This window comes from Lemur catta, chromosome 12, assembly GCF_020740605.2.
Source record: "Lemur catta isolate mLemCat1 chromosome 12, mLemCat1.pri, whole genome shotgun sequence".
Taxonomy (NCBI): Eukaryota; Metazoa; Chordata; class Mammalia; order Primates; family Lemuridae; genus Lemur; species Lemur catta.
Window position 1 is genome coordinate 23,207,666 of NC_059139.1, and position 25,248 is coordinate 23,232,913.

General features: G+C 39.7%; 1 protein-coding gene across 2 annotated transcripts in view; it reads left to right on the plus strand.

The window, feature by feature from the left end:
* Positions 1-18,070: 18,070 nt before the first annotated feature.
* Positions 18,071-25,248, plus strand: part of SLC1A3 (solute carrier family 1 member 3) — a 78,271-nt gene continuing 71,093 nt past the window's right edge. Inside the window, exons 1-2 of one of the 2 annotated variants that reach the window (XM_045566213.1) lie at positions 18,071-18,294; positions 19,889-20,164. In XM_045566213.1, the coding sequence (XP_045422169.1) occupies positions 19,984-20,164 (181 nt within the window). In that variant the 5' untranslated portion in view covers positions 18,071-18,294; positions 19,889-19,983. Of the gene's footprint in view, positions 18,295-19,112; positions 19,127-19,888; positions 20,165-25,248 lie in introns of those variants that run through there. The other variant, XM_045566214.1, reaches the window with a different exon arrangement.

Sequence of the window (25,248 nt, forward strand, 5' to 3'; positions counted from 1 at the left end):
TGGGCAGTTCCGAGCCCCCTGCATCCATCTCACACTTCTTACCTCAGTGAAGTCATCCAGCCCTGGGCTCGGGATTTCACGTGATCACACAAGGGTTACTGTGGAGAAGGCCAGGAAGGCAGATACTGTTCATCACACTATTTAATCCTCACAATGATATTATGAGGAAGATAATAATAGAGAGGAAGAAACTGAAGCTCAGAAAGGCTTTTCAACTTGCCCAAGGCCACACAGCTAGTAGGTAATGGAGTTAGAACTCAAAGCAGTTGATTTCAGAAACTATGCTCTTGAAGGCCTAGACAGATCTCATTCAGGCTTGCCAAGTGTCCCGAAAGCACTTGGGAAAAAAACACTTGTATATAGCGCATGCTCAATAAATGTTTGTTGAATGAATGAATGATTGATTTCAGGAACTTACAAAATTTTTGAAAGTTTGTAACTACAATAATGTGGTTTCTAGTCAGCCATCAGCCCTGTATCCCTATTTTATCCAGAACACTCCTTTAAGCACTTAATACTCAACAAATTTCTCCCCAGAGAATACCACGTGTTGGAGCATTTTTGGTCCATGTCTTTATCCATCTGACACACAAGCAACAGAGTGTATGTGAGGCGATTGGGAAGTGTTCAGCCTGTGGCAGTCATCTGTATTTATTTACACAGCTGTTCTTCCCCCTGTTTAAGCAGAAGACTGTGGCCCAGAAATCAGAGACGGAAATAAAATTAGGGGGCTTTTTGAAGACTGCTGTGCAGTATCCTGCATCCTGAGCTCGCAGCAGGGATGTGGGGTCCAGGGACTTTCAAAGTCTTCCTTTGTGCTGTGTTAAGGGCACTGGTAGAAAGTGAATAGTGCTGAGAGCTTGGGGCTGTGGGAGAGGTTATTATAAAGTACCGATGTCCTGCTGTGAGCGCTGAATGTGTTCCCTTCTTCAGGGCTCTTATCTGTAGCCCTTAGATAGAAAGGGAATAGAACAGGACGCCTGAACTGTTCTAGGGTTGTCTTCGGCCCTCCCCTGGGAAAACTTTTAGCAATAAACACAAATCAAGAGGAAACTAAAGAATGATTTTTTTAAACGGTCTTCAAACAGCCCGGCTTTATTTTTTCAAGTGGGGGGACAAAAAGAAGAAATTAGAGCCAACTTTCTTTCTAATTAAGTTCCTTGGACCTCCCCAAATACAACACAGATGCTGTGATGAACCTCTTCAGTTGAGTGTGCTTGAACTTGGTGGCACTTAGAGAATGATTTTTGAAACTAAAAAAATTTTTTTAAAAAACAGAACAAAAACAAAACACACACAGAGAAAGACTATAAAAGCTTGCTGTAATCATGACTTGCACCAATTCTTTGGGACGTTGTGCAATAAAGCTGAATTCTTTTTCATTAGTACACTCAAAATAAATTCATTTTCTTTCTGTTCCAATACTTATATACATTTAAGATTATTCTTTCTCTTCCTGTGTGCACCCACCATATGGATATTAACATATCAATTTAAAAGTAAGCGTTATTTTTTTCAGAACGTATGTTTGGGAATAATGCCCACACCCTGGAATTCCACAGGGCCACATGTCCCAGGCGTAAGTTTCAGGGTTAGGAGGGCTGAAATGGACCTACCAGCTAGATGACATGTGGATTAGAAGGAGCAAGGCAGTCATTCATGAAACTTGCTTGACCCACTGCTGGTCAGTTTTAGTGCAGCTAAATCCCATGGGATAAGGGTAGATTGTGTAACTACCTCTAGTTGTGGATAATCAGCCCTGGATAATTCTAATTTCAAGTTCAGCAAACCAGAGAGGATGCTGGTCTCTCCCTTCCAGATTCAGAGTCTGCAGCAGTAATCCCATGGATACCCTCAAGGACATGAATGGGACACTATACATGGGACCTATGCATGCAAGTGGCTTAGTATCACTTCAGAGTTAATTAAATTGAGGTAAAAAAAATTATACAGAGCCAGCCCATGTGGTAGATGCTAAGAAAGATGGATGATGCTATTCTGAAACAAGGACCACTGGAAAGGGTTGAACTCAATGTCTGACTTCCAACTGGAAGCAGTTGAAGGATAGATTGAGGAATATTTGTCTGTGAAATTGTATTTGTAAATCGTTTCAAGGAGAAAAAAACAAAACAATGGAGAAATGTATGCTTATGATTTTTTCTCATGTTTGTGTTGGGATGAGAGAATAAACCAAAATATTAAAATAATTAATGTAGGGAATCTGTTGAAGCCACAAAAAGCTTTGCATATGGGAGGAACTGAGATAGAAGATGAAGGTTTGTTTCTGGGTCTCTTAATAAATCTGTATGTTATGTCTCTTATCTGAAAAAATGGGGCAATAATTTACTCCGCCAGTGTCAAATTGTTAGGGAAGCCACAGTTTCCTTCCTTGTGGAAGAGAAGCTCTTGAGGCCTCTTTCCAATATCTCACTTACTCATCTAGGGTGAGGAGTAAGTAGCTCCTGACTGGCAAATTTTGGAAGAATAAAGAAGACATTCTTGGCTCAATTCTTTCCTTCCTTTTGGAAGTGAGCAGGCCACAAGGAGCAGTGGAGTTGCTCCCAGACTGCTCCCACTCCACAGGGCTGTCCCCAGACCATTGCTGCCTGTGACAGTGGGGGAGGAGGGAGGGGGGCGGGGCTATATGTACCTAATTCTGTGGTTCCATTTACAAGCCCATTTGGAGGTCATACTTAGTTATCCAACTCAGCCTTGATCCCTAACGAAGGTTATATATTGATTTCCCAAATGCCTGATTCTTTATCCTTTTTCTTGGTTCATAACTTGGACAGAGAACAGAAATATTATATATCGGATTCCCTGGGAAACTCAACAAAATATTGGGATTTAATGAGGTATTGGAGGCCAGGCGTGGTGGCTCACACCTATAATCCTAGCACTTTGGAAGGCCGAGGCTGGAGGATTGCTTGAGCTCAGGAGTTCGAGACTGGCCTCAACAAGAGCAAGACCCTGTCTCTACTAAAAATAGAAAGAAATTAGCCAGACAGCTAAAAGTGGAAAAAATTAGCAGGGCATGGTGGCGCATGCCTGTAGTCCCAGCTACTTGGGAGGCTGAGGCAGGAGGATCACTTGAGCCTGGGAGTTTGAGGTTGCTGTGAGCTAGGCTGACACCATGACACTCTAGCCCGGGCAACAGAGTGAGACTCTGCCTCAAAGAAAAAAAAAAAATTAAAAACTTAAATCAGAGAAAAAAGACCAAAATTTCCCAATACACAGTTTCCATAAACCAATAAGAAAGAGACTAACACCTCAATAGATAAACAAAGGATATGAAATAGAAATGGTTCTTAGGCCGGGCGCGGTGGCTCACGCCTGTAATCCTAGCCCTCTGGGAGGCCGAGGCGGGTGGATTGCTCGAGGTCAGGAGTTCAAGACCAGCCTCAGCAAGAGCAAGACCCTGTCTCTACTAAAAATAGAAAGAAATTATCTGGACAACTAAAATATATATATACAGAAAAAATTAGCCGGGCATGGTGGCGCATGCCTGTAGTCTCAGCTACTGGGAAGGCTGAGGCAGTAGGATCGCTTAAGCCCAGGAGTTTGAGGTTGCTGTGAGCTAGGCTGACGCCATGGCACTCACTCTAGCCTGGGCAACACAGCGAAACTCTGTCTCAAAAAAAAAAAAAAAAAAAGAAATGGTTCTTAAAGATATGAAAACATGTCCAGTATCATTCATCAGAAGAAACATGTCTATAAAACTATAATATTTGCCATGTTTTGCCTATTAAATTGGCAAAAATAAAGAACCTACATAAAACAATGCATGGAGGAACCAGCAATATCAATACACTATTGGTGGGAGTATAAATTGATACTTCCTCTACTGAGAATAATTTGATCATATCAATCAAAATTAAGAATGTAAATACCCTTTGGACAAGAAATTTCTCTTCTAGAATTTATTTACATAGGTGCAAAATAACATATAGTCATGAGCTGCATAACAATGTTTTAGTCAATGACAGACCACGTTACAACAGTGGTCCCATAAAATTTTAATGGAGCTGAAAAATTCCTGCCGTCTAGTGATGTCTTGATGATCCTCAGCCTGTGCAGGCCTAGGCTAATGTGTGAGTGTCTTAGTTTTTAACCAAAAAATGTTTAAAGTAAAAAATAAACGGAAAATTTTTAATAGAAAATGCTTATAAGGATATAAATAGGAATATAAAGAAAGAAAATATTTTTATATAGCTGTACAATATGTTTGTGTTTTAAGCTGAATGTTATTACAAATTAAAAAGTTTTTAAAAAATTAAAGATTATAAAGTAAAAAAGTTACAGCAAGCTCAGGTTAATTTATCATTGGAGAAAGAAAACTATTTTTTATAAATGTAGGGTAGCCTAAGTAAGTGTACTGTGTTTATAAAGTCTACAGTAGTATACAGTAATGTCCAAGATCTTCACATTCACCCACTAACTCACTGACTCATCCAGAACAACTTACACTCCTGCAAGCTCCATTCATGATAAGTGCCCTATATACCTATACCATTTTTTATCTTTTATGCTGTATTTTTACTGTATTTTTTTCTATGTTTAGATACACAAATACTTACCATTGTGTTACAGTTGACTATGGTATTCAGTACAGTGACATACTATACAGGTTTGTAGCCTAGGAGCAATAGGCTATACCATACAGCCTAGGTATAGTAGGCTACACCATCTAGGTTTCTGTAAGTATACTCTATAATGTTTGAACAAAAACTAAATCATCTAACAATGCATTTCTTATAATGTATCTCCATCGTTAAGTGACACATGACTGTATGTATAAGGTATTTTTCACTGTTTATGATAGCAAAAAATTGAAAACCATATAAATGTTCCTCATTGGGGAACTGGTTAAATAAATTATGATATATCCCACTTAGAATATAAGCTCCTTGAGGGAAACGACTTTTGTTTGTTTTGTTCACTGATACACACACCAGAGCTTAGAAAAATGCCTCACATGTAATATGATTTTAATAAATATTTGTTGAATATATCTATACAAGACACTTTTACATAGCAGTAAAAGAGAATGAAGAATCTGTTCAAATACAGATATGGAATGATGTCCAAAATTTATTATGAAGGGAAAAACAGAAAGGTGAAAAACAACGAGTATAATATAATCTTGGGTGTGTGTATACAGTACATGTATTTGTTTACATATGCATAAAATGTAAGGATGCAAAAGAAACTAATTACATTGATTGCATCCAGAGAGGGAAAATGAGCAGTTGGGTCTGGGGATTGGGTGTGAGTAGTAAAGAAACTATTTACAACATAACATTTCATGTCTTTGAATTTTGAACCATGTGAATATATTAACCATTCAAAAAAGAAATAAAATGTAAGTTATCAAAAATAAAAATAGTTCGCTCTCTTGATGGTGGTGATAGTGTATATATATGTCAAAACTTATCAAATTGGACACTTTAAATATGTATAGTTTATTGTACACCAGTTATAGTACAATAAAGCTACTTAAAAAATGGTAAGTGAGGAAAAGATTGACTACCCAATTATAATGTTGGGATATTTGGCTGCCATTTTAGGAAAACAAATAGAAAAGTTAGATCCTTATATCACATCAGACATAAAAACAAATTCCAATTGGATTAAAGTGCAAGATGAAAAACAAAACAAACCACCCACAGCAGCACGCACTGTAGTTCCAGCTACTCAGAAGGCTAAGGTGGGAGGATCGCTTGAGTTCAGGAGTTCAAGGCCAACCTGGGCAAAATACAGAGACCCCTATCTCTAAACACAAAAAATAAGCAGATAAAATTTAAAAAAGAAAAACAAAACAAAAGCCCTATACAAACATTGGAAGAAAATATTGGAGAGTTACAGTATACATTTATGACTTTTTAATGGGAAAGGCCTTTCCAGGAAATACTAAAAATCTGGAAGCCATAGAGAAAAAGTAGTAATAGCATACTACACCACCTAAAACCTCTGACAAGAAAAGACACCATGTCATTGACCAAAGTATCAAGATATCCAGTAGAGTGTCATCATACTATCTGTAAGAGAGGTGTGGTGCCAAGAAGTGGGACGTGCACAAAAAGAACAAAGAACAGAGAACGCAAGTTTAGAGATAGAAGGGTCCTCCGCCTTTCTGCACCATTGTTCCCAACCAAAGTCTACTGAGGCCCCTTCTCGGAATGCGATGAAATGCATTAAGTACATAAAGCAAATGCAAAAGATTACAGAAGAAACCAATGACCTGGAAATATGGGTATATGTGTGTGTGCTTCATTACTAACACAATAAATAATAGCAACAAGTCCAAGAACTACTGCAATTCTGAAATAGTGATGAGCACCGATGATCTTGGGAGATATCTGAAACAATTGTAAGGTGATACGAAAATATCTGTGATTTCTATTGGTGACAAAGTCCAGGTACTGCTAAAACCAATGTAATTTGCTACCTCTACCCATATTGAAGGAATTGTTGCATTTCAGTTAAAAGTTAATGAAAATAAAGATATAATGTTTTTCCCATTCAAATTCATAGACTCCTGAGTTTTACCCACAGACCTGTTGGAGGGTTTCTCCAACCTCAGGTTCAGTGTTCCAGGGAAAGATCTTGGCGCAACCTGCAAAGTGCAAAGTGCAAAGTCTAATCAAGTGGTGTAGCCCTCCTGGGGCTTACTTAAAGTTAGGTAAGGAAACAAAACCCCTGGGAGTTCAGTTAAGTGACCATCCAGCCCTCAACCCTTCAAATTCATGGCAGAGAGAGACTCTAAAGAGCATCATCCTTTGCAGGGCAGTGTGGGGTGAGAAGCAGCACCAGTGTCCTGCTCCACAAATCACACTCAGCCAAAATCTGCAGACAGTGGGCCACACTGACTAGCTGAAAACAGAATCTTAAAACATCCCCTTGGGAAAGCAATCCCAAAATTGTTTGGATGACATAATTATTTTCTTAGCAGATATGTATCTATAATCCTGAGAATATTTAGAATTAAATGCAGAGATGAAGTAAATCAAACCCATGGTACTGTGTGCTTGTGCTAAGTTTGGAAGGACTCTGAGACTATTTGGTATTTTAAGATCTTGTAATATTTAAGATAATTTGGCATATTAGGTATCACTTTTGTACTTTCCTCCCTTACCTCACTGTTCCCCTTCCCATTCCCCAATATCTTCTCTACCTCCAGACATTGGACAACCCACTGAGCCCAAGCCTTGATTATCTCTTCTCCAGCTACTCACACCCGTGTGGGAACACTATCTGTATGTTGATAAAACCACATCTAATCTCAAACCAGACCTCTCCCCTGAATTCATTCTTTCCTATCTAACAGCCTTTTCAACATTTCCCCTTGATTGTCTCAGATTTTGATTTACTGCCCTGACCACGCCCCTCGCAAGTCTGTTCCTGGTCTTCCCCAAATCAGTAAATTACAGCTACATTCCTGCAGGGCCGCAGGCCAAAAACTGTGGTGTCATCCTTTTACAGCCAATAAATGCTTATAAAAATTTGGCTAACAAAATGAGGCAAAATAATAGAGACTGGATAGATATAATTTCAGCCTCTGCTATAGTGTTTGGTGTACTAACATGCATAATGTCAAATAAAACAACTTTGACTATTTAAGTTTTAGATATTCCATCCCATTTTGGTTATGAATCTTTGCCATCTCTGTGCATTCTCACGCTCCCCTGGCATGCTCATGCACAGCTTTAAATTCCATGTGTGTGACAAGTCTCAAGTGAAGAGCTCCAGCTTCATCTCTTTCTAGAATGCTGTTGCCACCTGGATGTCTCCATTTGGAGAGCTGAGAATTCAAAGCAGAGCTCTTCATTCCCCTACACTTAACCTGCCTTCAGTCCTCCAACTCATTTCAGTCAAACTATGTTTACCCACTTGCTCAAGCCTAAAATCTTAGCTTCACCTTTCATGACTCTCTTTTCTGAGTTTGTCTAATTTTTCAGCAAATCCTGACAGTTCTTTTAAACTATACCCCCAAATTGTACTACTTCTCACTGCCTCTATGGCTAGTCACCCTAATTCAAGCCACCATCATCTCTCCCTGGGGCTTTTCCAGTGGGCTCCTAGCTAGTTTCTCACCCTGCTAACCATTTTCCATGATGCAGCCTGAGTTAGCCTTTTTAAAAAGGCGTTTCACTCCTCCGCATGAGGCCCTTGCAATGGCTTCCTATCTCACTCTGAGCCAGATCCAAAGTCCCTTCCTGAAGCAGTGTGCATTTATTTGTTTAGGGTCTGTCTCCCCCTCACTAGAATGTAAGTTCCACAAGACTGAAGACCTCCTCTCCTTTGTTCACCACTTTATCCACAGCACCTTAAACAGTGCTGGGCACAGAGTAGGCAGCAATAGATATTTGTTGCACTAAGAGAGAATGAACTGCTCCATGTGGAGTGAGGGTTGGGAGTGTAAAGCAGTACAGGAAAGAGGGCAACACTGACATTTTATTCTATTTTTTCTGCTCTTTTGCAAAGAGAAGATGTTTTGAAGACCTAAGTCTTCAAAAATCTTAAAGGAAAGAATTGACTTAAAGTTGTTAAGTCCAAGCTCTATATAACAACTGAATGAGCTCTAGAATAAGATAGCAAAATCGGTGGGGCCAAGGTGAGTAGGGCTGAGGAATTTGAAAATGTTAAATCAACTTTAAGAGGAAGATCAGTTAGGAGCCACTCTCTCTCGTCTGTACTGACTTCTTAAGGAGAATCAAATCCCAGCTTTAGCTGGAGCCTGTTTCCAGTCTTTTGAAGAACATCTGTGCCCTTGCTCACCACTCTCTTCTCTTGTTTGTTCTTTTCTCTTTTCTCATCCTAATAACATCAATTTCAATTCGTACAGTCAATGTGCATTTCTTAATCTGCAGGCAGCTTTTAGTGTGTCAAGGCATCCCTGAAGGAAGGGACTTCTTGCATAAAGCCTCAACGTCTCAAAACAAAGATTAAAATTGAGAGAACAGTTCAAAATGACCAACAAGAAAGCAGTGAATTCTGCCCAACTAGGAGCTCCAGGCCCCAAGGATTTGTGGATTTGTGATAATTTTTTCTGTCTATGATAAGGAGTTGGGAAGACCAGACATTCCTGGTAGGGTAAAAGAAATGCCAGAGAGACGGCTCCCGGACTAAGAGTAAGCGTCCACTTGGACAGGACCAGTTCTGGGGGGAGTGGGATTTGCTGGGTACCAGGCTATGGTAATGAGTTTGCAGTAAAAGGCTGGTTGAGGGAGTCAACCTGGAATAAATTTACCCCTCAGCAGGCCTCCTTTCCCTAGTGCCCCTCCCACATACTTTCATGGAGAAGTAAGCCCCAGGCTGGGATTAGATTGCAAGCACATTTTAATCACTAAACTTTTTCATAACAATAGGCCCAATAGGCCTCACTTGATGGTCCCAATTTCCTGGAAGAATTTGAAAGCAGAACTAGAAAAAAAAAGAAAAACCAAACTCTAAGTCCTTTTGGATTTGGTGGAGGGAAAACGGCAAGTTCAAGCAGTGCTCTAGAAGGGAAGATTCCAGCTACCGTGTCCAGGTATCAAGGGGTGAGTTTTGTCTTAAATATTAAATTTGAAAAACGTACCGGAATCTAAAACAGATCCTGATTATCTGATAAGATAGATTATCTCTTCTACAGCTGGTGAAAGATCCTTTTTCTAGTTTTTTCTGTCTGCTCGGTAAATGTTAATGATTATTATTTATCCCATGGCGAATCTATTACCCCTGAGACAGGTCTTCCTCTAATAAAATAGAAGAAAAACCAGGGTTTTGGCCAGAGAATAGATGGAGGTATGTGGTGGGGGGGCGGTTCCTCTTCCTGCTAATAGATATTCTAGAATTGGAAGGATGTTGGCCACCTGGGGATCACTCCCGTGGTGTCTTTGTCACATTGGATTTATTCCTTTTGGCTCATGGAGACTGGATAGTTGGAAGATCTTGAGGCTGATTTCATTGCAGTTGGTGTTATTGCTTGTTGTGCCAGTTACCAGAAAAAAGCCTTCTGCATCCCTCAAAGTGCATTAATACAAAGCTACCTGTGATTGTGAAAGTCACACCTAAAGACTCTAGAGAAAGCACTCTACTTTCTTCGCACTCCTTGATTTGTCTAGAACGTGAGATGTTCTCTCTCTCTTCGGTCTTTTCTCTCACCTCTTGTCGTGGGTAAGCAGCCAGTCTGTTGCTGGGTCCCCTCATAGGGCTCTGTGTCTTGTTCCTGCCATTTCTTCCACCTGGCAGGGCTCTTCCTAGCTATTCCCAACTCTAGAAAAAACTTCCCCATCTTTAGACTCCTTTCCGAAGAGCTGCCTCTTCCGTGAAACTCTCCCTTTTTCCACACACGGGGAATTCATCTCTCTCCTGTCTGCCTGGGGGATTTTAATTTTAATCTCTCTCATTAGGTCTCACTCTGTCGTATATTTCATCGTGCATGTGCTTTCCCTACCATATGGTAAGATTCTTGAGGGCTACCACCATTCTGCCCCCCTTCACGTATATGCCGCCTTCCCTGCAGGCCTTTAAACGTGGTAGGAATCTGTAGAATTCTGAGGGCAGAGTTTTAACCGGGACTGTTAGTCCCAGCAAAGCAGAATTGTGTGGTGCTCAGAACTGTGGCCTGAGGTTTGAATGCTGAAGGCCTGGGGTGGAATCCCAGGTCAGCCACTTAACCAGCTTGCGACCTTGGCGGTTGCTAATTCTGTCTTCACGGGTAAAGTGGGAACAATAAAATTTAGTAACAATAGGATTGTTGTGACAAGTAAATGAAGCAAATATAAAGCAGTTGGCACAGTGCCTGACACATACAGAAGACTTAATAAATGGTAGCTATTTTTATTATTGCTACTATTACCATTAGCATTAACCTTCTGTGCAGGGACCAAAATATTCTTACCATGTGTTAATCTATTTGAATAAATTGGGAGTGACTGGGCTGCAGAGGGGACTTCGCTGGCCCTGCCTACTCCATCCTCGTCCGAGGAGGACTCCTGTATGAAATGCAGTCACTTTAGAACAGCGCTGTCCGATAGAAACATGATGTGAGTCACACAGATCATTTAAATTTTTCTACTATCACATTAAAAGAAGCAAAAAGAAAGATGTGAAATGAATTTTAACATATTTACTTAACTCAATATATCTGAATATTGTCATTATAATATGTAATCGATGTAAATAATTACTAATGAGATATTTTACATTCTGAGGGGACCGGGTTTTCAAACTCCAGTGTATACCTTACACGTAAAACAGCACATCTCAATTCCTCCTGGCCCTATCCAAGGGTTAATTGGTTCTTTACATATATCTCATGGCTACGCTATTGGGCAGCACAGCTTTATAACACAGAATTTGAACGTATGTGCCTCATAAATGAATTATATCGCACCAAGCTTTCACCGAACGTAGTTGGTATTGTAGGACCATGCGTTTCTCTGAAAATGATTAGGACTGGGAGAACCAATATTAGGTTGTGGTCTGAACTCTGCCATTCAATTGGTGGACTTTGGGCAAACCATTTCATTTAGCTGTTTTATTTCCCACATCTGTCCTGGGGCTTAGCTAGGTCACTAGGCCATAAAAAATAGGACCAACCTCTTCAATCCAGTCTGTCTCATTACCACCCCCTACCCAGGCCCCAGCCTGAGACCTAAAACACAATCCCCTCCCCACCCCCCACACATTCTTCCTGTAGTTGAATTTGTTAAAACAAGCTGTGTTTCTAGAAGATTTATTCGTTGAGATATCTCTAGTACTGTGGGGTTCTTAGAGTTTACTTCATGCCTTGAGTTTTCTCCCCAGAGGTAATTCCAGTTTAAAGAAATGTTATTTATAGAATTTGAGTACTTGGAGTTACCCCGTCCAGTCATTTCCATACCTTGCCCTGGCAACCTGGCACACACTCGGGGTCCAGATGCCGGGGGTGGATAAGAGAATGGCTCCCCACCCCACTTCAGGCTTATAACTGACATGTCATATGTGTTTCTTCTTGAGATTTCTTTGAACAAAGGGTCAAAAAGATCTGAAACCCAGACCTCACCTCACCCTTTCCCTCTATGTGGGAGGGGAGGACCTCCTACAATCCCGCATTTGCCTAAACTCACACAGCCCGGTGTCCTTGCCCCTAGTCTCTGTGCATTTTCCTCTAATGCCCTGTTACCTACCCAGGTTTCACCTGTTAAGAGATTTTTGAAGAACTTAACTGGACTTCATAGATACAGCTCTCATAGAAATAAGGCCTGTTGGTATGAGTGAACTGTCACCAGCATTAATTTTATTTCAGCGAGTGTGACCCTCCCTTCCTGGGGAGGCGGCTGGGTGAGGAGGAAGGCTTGCCTGTGCCTCTTCTGCCACCCAGAATGAACCGCCTCATAAGGCGATAGCAAGTCCCCTGCCCTGCATCCCGAAGGCTTCGCCCCTGGTCTTTCAGCTTAGAATCAGTCCATGGGCGCAGCATTAGCAGGAGATGAACCTTGACTGAGAAGCACAGCCCAAGTCTTGCACATTTTAATGCATGAACTAACTTTATTCTAACCTTACTCCCAGATTTCTACAAGAGCATCCAATGATCAAAAATTATTTCAGCCGCTAAGGTTGATTTGTGCTCAAGGCCCAGACGGTTTCCACCATTCACCCTGTTTTCTCAACTCAGAGCTGCATTTTCTGTTGCTTAAAAAATTTGCATATTTTCTCAGTGCCTGTTTCTGACTTACAATAAACAATGCCCAGACCTCCTGCCAAAAAAATGTCCAAATTGGAAATAGTTGCTATAATAGTCGTTTTGTGATGGCAACTTTGAGCTGTGTGCTTTTAAATTATAATTACTTTTTTTCCTTACAAAAGATGTGTATCTGTCTTGATTGCTGTAATTATGATTCTATACCAGCAAACAGTTATAAAAGATTCATGTCATCACTGTGCTTCATAAAACCTATGCCCTTCAATAAGTTTCCTTTGGTGGCTGTATTATGTTTGTGTTTAATTTGTGGCAGAGAAACCTAATGAGAAGCCATTAATCATTGAGTGTGTATAAAAATTTGTGTCCTTAACTAAATAGACCAAAGTGGATACAGCAAGCCTTTTATTGGCATGACGTGATTTAGAATTGGGAAAGCAACTTGAGAAAAATAATCTAGTCTAACCTAATTTTATGGATGACATTCAAAATTGGGGGTGGATGGGGGAGTATGTGGTTTGGTGACTACAAATATAATGAGATCAGGAACCTAAGTTCTAAACCTGAACTTGGCACTAAAAATTATGGCACAAGCCGACTTGACTTGACTTCCTCATTCATCGTGTTTCCCAACTGTGGTGGGTAAAATCCACGGACTGAGGAGGTGCCTTAGGGGCCTGCATAAGAGGAAGGGGACATTGAGGTAGGCTCTGACTTCCACCCACTACTTATTCAATTAGGGCAGCCCCACTTGGATCTATTTTATATAGTAATGATTAGAAAAGGAAGTTATGGGCTTTTTTTTTTTTTGCCTTTTTTAAGTTTGATATTTAATGATGTTCTTTCTCCAAGTCTTAGAATTAGAGATGGAGAGATGAACTCTCTTGTACCTGTGACTATGCCGTGTCTACTTATTCATGCAACAACTCTTTACTGAGCACCTTCTGTTTTTGTTCCTGAGTACACTATAGTTATCAGCACAGGCCCTGCTCTCAAAGAGTCTAGTCTAGAGGGAGAACTGCAGCACAGAGTGGTAGTGATTCTGGAAATTTTAACCCAGGGCCCTTGGGAGCACACAGGAGAGGCAACCGGTCCTGTTGGATTTGGGGAGTGGGAGGTGTTTAGAGTTGACTTCCTGGAAGAAATAACAGATGGGGAGGACTTCCTTTTAATGTTCTTTACTTTCCTTCCTAACTGTCTTTAATAAAAGCTACTGGGGACTTCTTTTGGAGAAGATGGGGAAAGATGAGACATCAAAGTTCCAAGAACTGTTAAGAACTCTTGGTCTTGTCTGACTGTAATCCTGGGCAAATTGTTTAACTTCTACTGATCTGTCTCCATTTCAACATCTGGGTATACAGGATGAGTAATAATAGAATGTACCTGAACAGATTATCATGAAGATTGAATTAGATAATGTGTGTAAAAGTACTTATAAAACCATAGGGTCCTATAAAATGTTGACTATTGTTGTTCCTAACACTGTGCTGACGGCTTTGATTACAATTAACTAGAGGATCTTCCCCAACTAAACCAAGATTCTGGTCCTCTGATGTTGAACAACTACGAAAAAATGTCACTTTTCAATATAAATAATAATAACAATAACACTTCATTGTAAAGCAGACTTTCTTTAGCTTTAGAGTGGGGCAAACGTGTTTGATTTTTTAAGCCACCATTATGTTCACCTCTTACCTAATTTGTGGTAAAATGTTTAGTATAACCTCTCACTGTTTGGGGATCTGGGTAGGGGCCCCTCTTGCTTGTCTTTTACCTTGTGTTGGGGTTCCCAGGCCTCTACCCTTGCTCAGACCTCTTCTTAAACCCCATGAGAGATCAAAACAGTAGAACTTGCTAGAGGCACGTGCTGGCGACTAAAATGAGTGAAGCAGGCAGGCCAAGTGGTCTGGAGAGTACACACTTCGTCTAAAGGAGTGGCCTTGACTCAATGTGAGCCCATCCCTTGAAGGGCCTCAATATTGAGAGATGGTCTGTATTTTTCAACAGAATCTAGTTTTTTAATGTGAATGTGAACTATCCCAGGTAGTAAATACTTCTCCTCCCCTTGGCTTCCAAAGCCAAGTCTTATTTACTCAAAGGATTTACACTCTACCTACAATTAAAGTCAATCCTGTGCTTAAATCCTGTGGTCCCCATTGCCTAGGAATAGAGTTCATGTTCTTTAGTTTTGTGGTGTGGGCCCTCCCCGCCTATTCTTCAGCTTGAACCCCTACCGCTCCCTGCCTTGCTGCAGCATGCCTGCCACGTGCTAGACGCTGTGTCCACAGTGGGGAGCCAGCCACAGCTGGGTCCCTCAAGTTGCTGCCAGTCTTATCGGCAGATTACCTTGTAAATGGGCCTGAGCAGCAGAGTTCCCACAGCTCTCTGTGGGGCCTTCCCACAGCCCGCTGCCTAATGATTACGCATGTGTCTTTGTGAGCTCCTTGCGGAAAGCAACTGGTGTTTGGAACACAATGGTTGCTCAAGGTTTGTTGCATGAGTGAATGAATATGATAAATGTTAATTGTAGTTCACTTCTCTGTAATTGGATTTTTCAGGCTTCATATGATTTTAAAATAAAACCCAATCAGTTAAAAATCCGACTAACCAGAATCCGTCACAGGTTTTCTATTGTTTTGCTTTTTACCTTCATATTTAAGAAGGGAAAAAATTAAGACAAAATGAAAGATCCCTACCACAAGTACCATGTCTACTACTCCTGCCTCCAGCACATCTGAGTCAGGTCCTATTCATTGTCTTAACATTCTACAGTTTTCAAATTGTAGAAGAACTGACACTCCTTATGATGGTCCTAAAAAGCAAGCTATTTAAATAAACAATGACAAAAATCCTTCATGAAATTAAAAATAAAAATGGAAAATATTTTTAAAAGGTTAAAAGTTTTTCTAATTCATTTTCTAATGGGGATGCTTCATTTAAGGATGAATTGGATATGGCTGTTTCTTGTTAGACTGACATTTTTTTTTCCCAAAAGAAAGAATTTATCTACAACATATTTAATCATAGAATTTTCAAAGAAAAATCTTGGCAAAATTTTCAAAAAGAGCAGCATTTGCCACAGGTGTTTGTTTTTGTTCTTTTCATTCTAGAATACCAACATTAATATGATTCCCTAACTCTATGTCCCTCACCCCAAGTAGCTTTAAATTAAATATAGCATTCACAGGTTTGTTCCTAATTTATTGATGTTTCATTTTTTAGTGTTTCTATGATAGAAAAAAATGTTTTAAAGCTCAAGGATTTTACCTATGAAGTAGGAGAAAAACGGTAGAAATATGTGTTGAGTAAACCCAGGTGGCCCCCAGGGCATTACTGATAGTTTTTCTAAAAGAGAAAGTGGTGCTTAAAAGAGGTAATTCCCAATATTTCCCCATGACCGAAACCTTGTAATTCAGATGAACCTTGAACTGAGACTCTTTGCATCTCATTTTCTCATTAGGTTTTATTACAGCCAACAAAACTTTCAGTGGTAAATTACTTCCCTTCTCAATGGAACACCAAAGTCCCATAATGTCTGCACAAACTGAAATAATGAAATGGTTTTTACGCAAGCTTTAGGGATTAGAGAGGGGGAAAAGGAAAAAAAGAAGGGGCACCAGGGTCTTCTCTACGCTAAACAAAGTGTGGTTTTCCAGCCCTTTTTCTTGACTACTAAAAAAAGAAAAAAGAATAAAGAAGCAAAATGTCACTGGGCTTGAAACCCCATTTAAAATAATCAGATTCCTCTTTCAAGTTCCCTTGAAATACAAGTCATTTACACACACACATACACACACACACAAGTGAACAAATTACACCTAAACCCATGCTCAGATAAGACATGGTATAGTAAATCCTTTAAAAAGTAGTCATGGTGTTAAGACCTGCCCCATCCACCTAGGCCAAAGGTGCCAACATAAAAATAAGAAGTTTTGTTCTGTAAGTTGAAAAGCATTTTGTTTCACACCCTTGTATTATGCCATCCATTTAAAAGAGTTACTTAATGTTTACTGTGTATCAGGTATAGACAGGTTCTTGCCCCTAAAGAACTTATAATTTAGTAGAGAAGTCAACATGTAACTTGATTTTAAAAAGGATGTAGTAGAAGACCGCAGTGTAATTAAGTGTTAAACAATGTGACACAGATGTTAAGTGACCTAGGAGATCACAGGAAGGGAAAGATGGCTGAGGGCTGGGACTATCAAGAGTATGTATTTTCAATAAACTCTTATAGTAATGCCAAATTAGAAAGTTGTTATAATTGCTGCTAATTTGTGATTTTAAAGTATTTACATGATTCACTACTGCTTTCCAACCAATTGCTGTTCAAAAGAACATGCATGGAACCATTGAAGCTGGCAGGAGACATTGCTTTATAATCTCCAGGGATTTGCTAATGAAGGGAAAAAAGATATACTTTCGTGTTGGATAACAGACCAAGAATTGAGCAGATTTTCCATGGGGAATATGAAACTTAGTGAACAAGAAATCAGAATTCAGGCTGTGATTTTGGTAAGAGTTTTCATTTCTAATGAACTATTTTCTTCCTGGTACACAAGTTCTAAGTTTTATGGGTGAGTCAGGCTCAAAAAATAACTTTTAATTTTTTAATATATATTTTCATAATTTATTTCCCTTTTAAGAAAAGTGGACTAGAAGTGAAAGTTATATTCTCAAGGCAATGAAAATTTTCTAACTCCTAAAAATGGTGTGTGTATTTGGGTTGGGGGGAGGAGACATTTAGCATCCTTTAAAATTGAGGCAGCTGAACAGTGACTTATCTTTTGAAATTACCAAACCTCAAGTGTACATTTGCACTCTTGGTCTTAAAATGTTTTTCACTTTATAGTTTGGCAGAAATCCTGGTCTCCTTTTATGTTTCTTACTTTTTCAGTCTTTGCCACACAGGCAGTGGGATCTAAATTAGATTTGTTATAGTAAAGTTTAAACTGCTAAAATAAAGACATGTCTTATCTTGTGTTTTGAGTAACTTTAGACAAGTTTAGAAAATCGTAGTTAGCATTTTTTTTCTCCATACTTGATTGCATTCAGGGTCTTCCCAAGAAATGTCAGTTATTTTCCCACTTCTGAAAGAAGGGGACTTTTTCATAACAGTTGTACAACCAGGCAAAAGAGCACACTCTCGTGTTCCTTTAAGGGGAAGAAACCTGCAATAATGTAAGGTAATTAAATTTAGCCTTAGTAAAGTCTTTGAAACGTTCTAATCAAGACTTCCAGCTTTCCGAGTGTGTGCACTTTATTTTTCAATTCTTCCTGGACGCGATTTTGCATTTCTAATGAAAGTGAACTGACAAAGCGTGAAAGTGGTCTAAGGAGCAAAACAAAGCCAGCAAGTATGCTTCTGGTGTGCCAGGATTAATCAATATTCCAGAAACCTCGGGCTTCCCCCCTCCTACCCCGCGCTGTTTTCGTTTCCCCACTCCCCCTTTCCCGGGCACAGACTCCTCCCCTTTCCTTAAGTCGCCGTGATAGTAACTTGCAGTTTCAGAGCACATGCACAGTGTCAGGGCCAGCCTGCCTCGCGCCGCGATCGCACCCGGGGTACCTGCCGGGGGATTCACCTTGTCAGTGCTTGGTCTCTTCCACCCGTTACAGAATCAGAAAAGGTAAGTGTGTGCTGCTGCCGTGTCTGATTTCTGGTTCCACTTCCCCGCCGGGGTACAGTGTATTTTGTTTCCCAAGCAGAGGAGCAGCGAGAGTCAAAGCTAGCCATTTTGGTAGATAAAGTCCGTGTTAGTAATTTACTGTCGCGGGCGTGTGCTGCCTCTTACTTATTCCGGTCCTCTCTTGACTCAGCCTCGAGTACACTCAGGGTTGGGGCAGACTGTGGTCAGAGATCTGGTGAAGAATCGAGGCCGAGCTGATCAGCTTTAAAAGTGGTAAAGAGAATCAGAGCTACTAGGAAAAAATCTGGTCTCTTCCGTCTCTCCGTCTCCACTTCTCCCTAAGCTTTTAATCTGGTGTGAAGTCTTAAACAACTTGTAGGTGTTATTACCATTGACCCCCAACCTGCAATTTTATTTAAAAGTCGCACTGTTAAGGCAAGTCTTTTTTTTCCACCCTTGGGTTTGCCAAACGCCTGCGAGGAGCCCCGCGGTGTCAGTCACCACCCCGCACACGCACACGCTGGCTGCTCGCGCCGCCAGCCCCACACGTCCACGGCGCGGCCGGCTCTCCCCAGATCCATCCTGGAAAAGACTGGATTAGAACTCCTGTAAAGCAGCCGAAGCAATCCCTTGATTTTTCAGAACAGCCGATTTCCACCAAGGAAAAAGACTTACTTGAACGTATTTGAATAACCTAAGAGCGCTTTAAAGAAACCAGAAACCACACGCTGTAATGTTTGGAATGAAAATTGGATTCATCTCCTCATCGCTCCTAGAAATCCTAAATTTTAAAATACTGAGAAGTCGGTGATAGTTTCCTCAGAAGACTCCAGTATGTTTGCCCCCAAAGACAAATGCTACTTGGTACTTCTACTCGTAATAAAAATGAAAATGAATTATGATTTCAGATCATTTATAGATGTGCCAGAGCACTTTGCTTATTTCATCAAAAAAATAGAAAAGTTACCCTGTAAAATAGTCAAATGTATTTCGCGTGTCCTGTGGGCACTTGTGTTCTTTTTACGATCGTATTTACTAATTGAAATTATCATGTTTTTTTCTCAATGGAGAAAATAGCCAGTTACCTTACTACACGTAACAGAAAGTCTCAACTGTCGCATATCAAAATATTCATCCCTTTTATTGACCTGGTTATGCCTTTAATCATGTATACAACATAATTTATCAAGTAATTACTGAGCATTTCCTGTGCATTCAATTCTATTGAACACTAATTGAGTGCGTACATTGTGCAAGGCACTCAGCTAGGTTCTGGGGAGCAGGGTGGGGATAGGGGTGCTCAGTCACACCTAGCTTTGAGGAACCCTGTTATAGCCTCATTGGAGGGGGGAGGACAAATTTTTTAAAAAGAGACAACACAAGTTTCTGCTCATATATTCTGAATTTATGCACGTTTCTCACACGTGGTCTAGTAAAATATGCACATGGTAGCCTTGAAGCCTGGTCTTGTGGCTGTCCAGTCCTTGATTCCTACTGAGAGTATACAGTTTGCCAAGAGCTTGCCTGGTGTGGGGCAGCACTGATTTTTCACCCCTGGAAGCTGTAATTCTTGTCTCTTTTTCTCTTATTCTAGTTGTGTTCTCAAACACCAAAGAGGAGGTCTGGCTTTCTGGGAGTGATTCCGAGACCCTGAGACACAAAGAAGAGACACTCGGAGAAAAGTAAAATATGACTAAAAGCAATGGAGAAGAGCCCAAAATGGGGGGCAGGATGGAGCGATTCCAGCAAGGAGTCCGTAAACGCACACTGTTGGCCAAGAAGAAAGTACAGAACATCACAAAGGAGGATGTTAAAAGTTACCTGTTTCGGAATGCTTTTGTGCTGCTCACTGTCACAGCTGTTATTGTGGGTGAGTCATTTGATAAAAAACAAAAAAATTGTATCTTGTTTCTCTGGGGCATCTGGCTGCCTGGGAACATTATCAGATGGACTGATTGAAGGTATTCAAAATGATAGCCCAGGCTTTCCTCTGAACTTGAAAATTTTTTTCTATAAAATGACAGTTTTTTTGGCATATTTGGAACAATAAATGGTAAACACATGGGAATCTGAAAAAAGCATTATTAGGCATTATGCAAATCAATTGCCTGTGTAAGGAACTGAAATAAATCAAATGTTTTCCCATTTCATGTGAGGAAAAAGGAGTGATAATTTAAGCATTAGGCATGAGCAGTTAAATAGTAACAAAAGCAGGTAGGCTAGATTTGGCCAAAATGTAATTATTATACAATGTCACTTTCCCTTAAAACTAATTTATACAGTGAGTACACCAAAAGTGTGTCCCTAATAGTAATTATATTCTAACTGATGCTGACTTGGTGCTAAGTAGCTTAAACATAGAGGCCAAATCTTTTATGTGTTTACACTCTCACTCAGCAACTGGAAAGGTATATTGGGGAAAAATGTTAACACAGATCTCTTTCATTCATTGCCCCGCAGAGCCTGCCATAACCAGCTATACCTTTTTTGAAACATTTCAGTCTCTTACTAATTTAATTTAGCATGGTTGACAGCAATCTGTACTAATAAAACATTTTTATTTAGTTTATTGGTATCTGAAGTCATAGTTTATTACTTATGGGTAGCATTGATCTTACTTTAAAAGATAACTGTAAGAACTACTTATTTGGAATTTTTGACCAAACCAATATAGAAATCCTTAAGTTGGCAAACATATAAGCCAATGCCAAGTTGTAAAAAATGCTCTAACTTGAATTTCCACCAATTTGTCACAAAAAAGGCATTCATGTGTAGTTTTAATCTCTACCTTAAAGTTTGTCAAGATTTCCATCAACTATACAAAGGTAATGACTCAATAAAGATTTAGAAAATTCTGTAGTATGTAAATATAATTATAACTTTGTCCAAGAAAATAGAATTCTTAAATGACAGACAAATAGAAATACAGCAGGAGCGTTTGCATAAGACTTTAGATATATCCCATTTCAACATCTTTGGCTCCTTTTGAGTAATTGTTGGTGACTAATTCAGTTAATTTTAGAGATATTCAAAGAGCATGTGTCCTGACTGATCCACAGAAGTAATGGCTTTCTATAGTAGGTTCCTAGGTTTGAACATATTCCTAGAAGTATTTCAGTACCATGTCTTTGTTGTGGAAGTCAATGCAAAAATGTAATATGCTCACTTCATTTTTTGCTCTGAATCACAGTCAGTGTCAAACCAAGCAATGGCTGCATAATAACAATAGTAAATTTTATATAGTACTATTCCAGCTACTTTCTAGGTGTTTTGCATATATTAGCTCACTTAATCTTCAAACAAACCAAGAAGTGAGTAAGAAGGGATGATTACTACAATGGTCCTCGTTTTATGGATGAAACTGACTATGGGGAGATCAAGCAACCTGCCCAAAGTCACAACACTAGTAAATGCTAGAGAAGAAAGTCTAGTGCCGGAGGCCCTAACCATTCTACCATCCTGCCTCTCTGCTCTGCTGACTAGTTGACGTCTTGCGAGAGATGCCAGGAAGAGATATTCTCCCATGTGTTGGTGGGGGCCAATTAGCTAGCAGTGCTAGATGTATTCACATAGCATTGTCATTTTACTACACAATTTACCCAGTTTAACTCAGTTCTACAAACTATTAAGCCACTTCCTTCTCATACATTTAACAAATCCCCATTTATTTTGTAATCCTAGGTGTATAATAATAGAGCTCAGTAATACTGGAGTATGTTTGAAAAAGATGCAGAAATGCTTGCTAAAAATGGTATTATAAACACCAGAAAGGTTTGATTTCTAAGACAGAAATGTTTCCATTAAAGAATAGAGGAATAGAAAGTAATAAAACCTGAACGTGGAAGGCAGATTGATGGAGAAGGAAGTTTCTAAGTGATTAGTACAAAGAAATAGTATAGCTAATAAAAGGAAGATAATACCAGGATTTAAGAGTCCATTTTCTCTAGGAGTTCTGGGATCACTTCCTCACCCAATGAGGCCTTTCCTAAGATTTGTGAGAACTGCAATAAAAGTTGGCTGAGCTGGGGTAGATAAGTTGGCCAGATGCCCTCCTGGTTGGCTTTACTAATGGAAACTTAGGAGGTAGAAGCACCAAGAAGAAGGCACTAACAAAGAAACACATAAAAAGAGCTCATTGACAGTCAGAGAGACCACTGAGTCTACACTAAAGACTTGGAATAACAAATAGACAACTTAGTAACAAACAGATTTAGGAGCGAAGGAAGAACCCTTCAGTTATCTGTTGGTGTGTCTTCCACTGAGAGCCCAGTGGACATAAAGGCTCTATTTAGCTTGTCACTGGGTTGCATGTCTACATCAGCCCTAAAAGAAATAACAGGAAAAGTATATGTCTGGACACCAACTCTAATTTATTTGCTGTAGCATAGGAAAAAATGGGAAAGATGCTAGCAAGGAAGCAGGAAATAGTTATTTCCCCAAAGATGAGAAGAACCTTAGCTATTACCTAGTTTTCAAATTCTTAGGTTTTAATTGTTTTTAATTAAAAAAAATACTGGGAAAATCTATGTATTGGGGTGAATTTTTTGTTCAATCTATTTCATTTTGCCTTTTTGAAATAAAATGTATGTGCATTTAATGTGTGAAAGTGAAAACTAGAAAAATATTATGGAGCCGGGGTGGAGACATGTGAGCCTATATATTCAGAATAAAGCAGAGAAATGTAAATATTTCGGTATTAATTCCTCTCTACAAGTAGAAGTATTGAACCACTTACGCTATTTTATGTCATTTCCAATGTCATTTCTAAGCAATGTCAAAGTCTGAATGTGCCATGCTACAAAAGCCCACGTAACAAGAGCAGATTAGCAACCTGAGAGAACAGTACCAAGCTCCAAGTCCCGTTAAGAGGGTTCATCATGAAAGCATTAGTTAATGTCTTCCAGGGCTGTTGCAGACATCCCTCTAACAAAAACCACACTGAGAAGAGTGGTTACTGTCTTTCTTCCTCCAGAAAGCACTTTCTCATTTCAGATGGGGTGGTAAGTTGTATTAGAGTGACCTCAGACATCTCGCTGAAAGAAAGGGAAAGTCCTTTGTCAGGTTCAAGTCACACAATGCTGACTCTTTCCATGTCTGGGGAATGAATCGCACAATAAAAATGAAATCGCATACCAAAAAATTATGAAGAAATGTGTTGTAAGATCAGTTGCAAGGCATAGAAATCTGTAAATAGAATTGCATAGAATTGGATTATGGTTTTACCTGAAGGAGTTTGCAAACATAGTAACGAGCACCTTTTTCTGATGCTGGTCTTGACACACACACACACACACACACAGAGTTTACATCTGAGTTTTCCTTTATATGGGTTTCAGAGAAATTGGTGACTTCTCAGGGAAAAAAAAACATACTAACTAAATTTTTATAAAGCATCCCCCCTACCCTGTTCTCCCAGGCTCTTTGGCAATAAATTTAAATTTCACTAAAATTCAGTGCAATTCTATATCTCTAGAAAGACATACAAGAAACTGGTCAGTGTGGCTGTTTTCTGGGATAGGAGCTGGGTCTCTGAGGAATGGGGCAAAAGAAATACTACTTTCTTCTGAATAAGTTTTTGCATAGTTTGAATGTTTCTTTACCTCATTCATATATTCTCTACTAAATAAGTTCCATTATTTTTTTAAAAATGCAATGCTATTCATCAATTTAGCAAATATCGAATGTCATGTACCTTGCCTTGTGTTATACAATGAAGATTCTCTGTTCTCAGGTAATTTAGTAGGAGACATAAATGAAAAATAAGATGAGAAAGGAATATACAATGATCAGAGACAGTAATAGAGACGTTTATAATTAAATCTAAACTTTTTTTTAATGAGATCGTATTATACATACTGTTTTATAGACTATATGGCATCTTTCTGTGTTGGTACTTCAGAGATTCCATTTCCTCATTAACAGATGCATTAGGAGCCCTAGATGTGCCATATATGAAAAAAAAAAAAGAGTGTGGCTTTTGATGAAGAACAGACCTGGATTGATATGCCAGCTGTGTGGTTGACATTTAACAGCTGTGTGATCCAAAAGAAGGCATTTAACTGCCCTGAGCCTTGGTTTCCCTATCTGTCGTTATACCTGTAATATATATTGCTAACCTTAATAGCTAACACTCACACTGTATGCTACGCACTGTTGTAAGTATTTAAGTATATTAACTTTATTTAATTCTCACAACACCCTAGGGAGGGAGGTATTTTTATTACTCTCATTGTACGGATGGGGAAATGAACCTCAGATCCTTATCTCAGGGTTGATGCATACTGAGTGGGATTCGAATCCACTCCTCTGCCTCCAGGTTCATAGTCTTATCTACCACACTGTTCTGGGTCTTGGTCCCTGCCCTCAGGGACTTCCCATTCTGGTTTTATTACAGCAATTAGCTATGAGTCTGCCCTGAAGTAGGACAGGAAAGATGGAATGGAAGGGTTGAATTGCAAGGTCACTGGTGAGACTTGGAGGTTGATTTAAGGAGAGAAGGTGGACTGCAGGCTGACTGCCCAGCTTCCGAAGAGAGGCTGATGGTGCCACCAGTGAATGTAGAAAACAGAGGGAAGATTGGGGTGGGGGGTGAACGAGGATAATAAGCGCAGTTTGGACCTGCTGAGTGTAAGAGGCGGGATACCACACAGGTGGCTATGCGATGGAAGAGGCTCACTCTAAGTAAAGGTTTGGAAGATATTCCTGTGATCTCCAGACTGAGAGAGGATGGTACTGTTTTTGAATTTTAAGTGAATAATGATCAGTGAATAAGATTATCCTATTGCAGAAGCTATTCAGTGTGAGTCCGTTCTTGGAAGTTTCGATGACTGTAGGGCCTTCGTGCCTGAAAGCAGTAATCAATCTTTCAGAGATGCCACAGGGGTGTTCCACACCTTGAACATATACGCGCTGTCTAGCTGAGTTAGTTAATTCATTCAAATGGGTTAATCGATG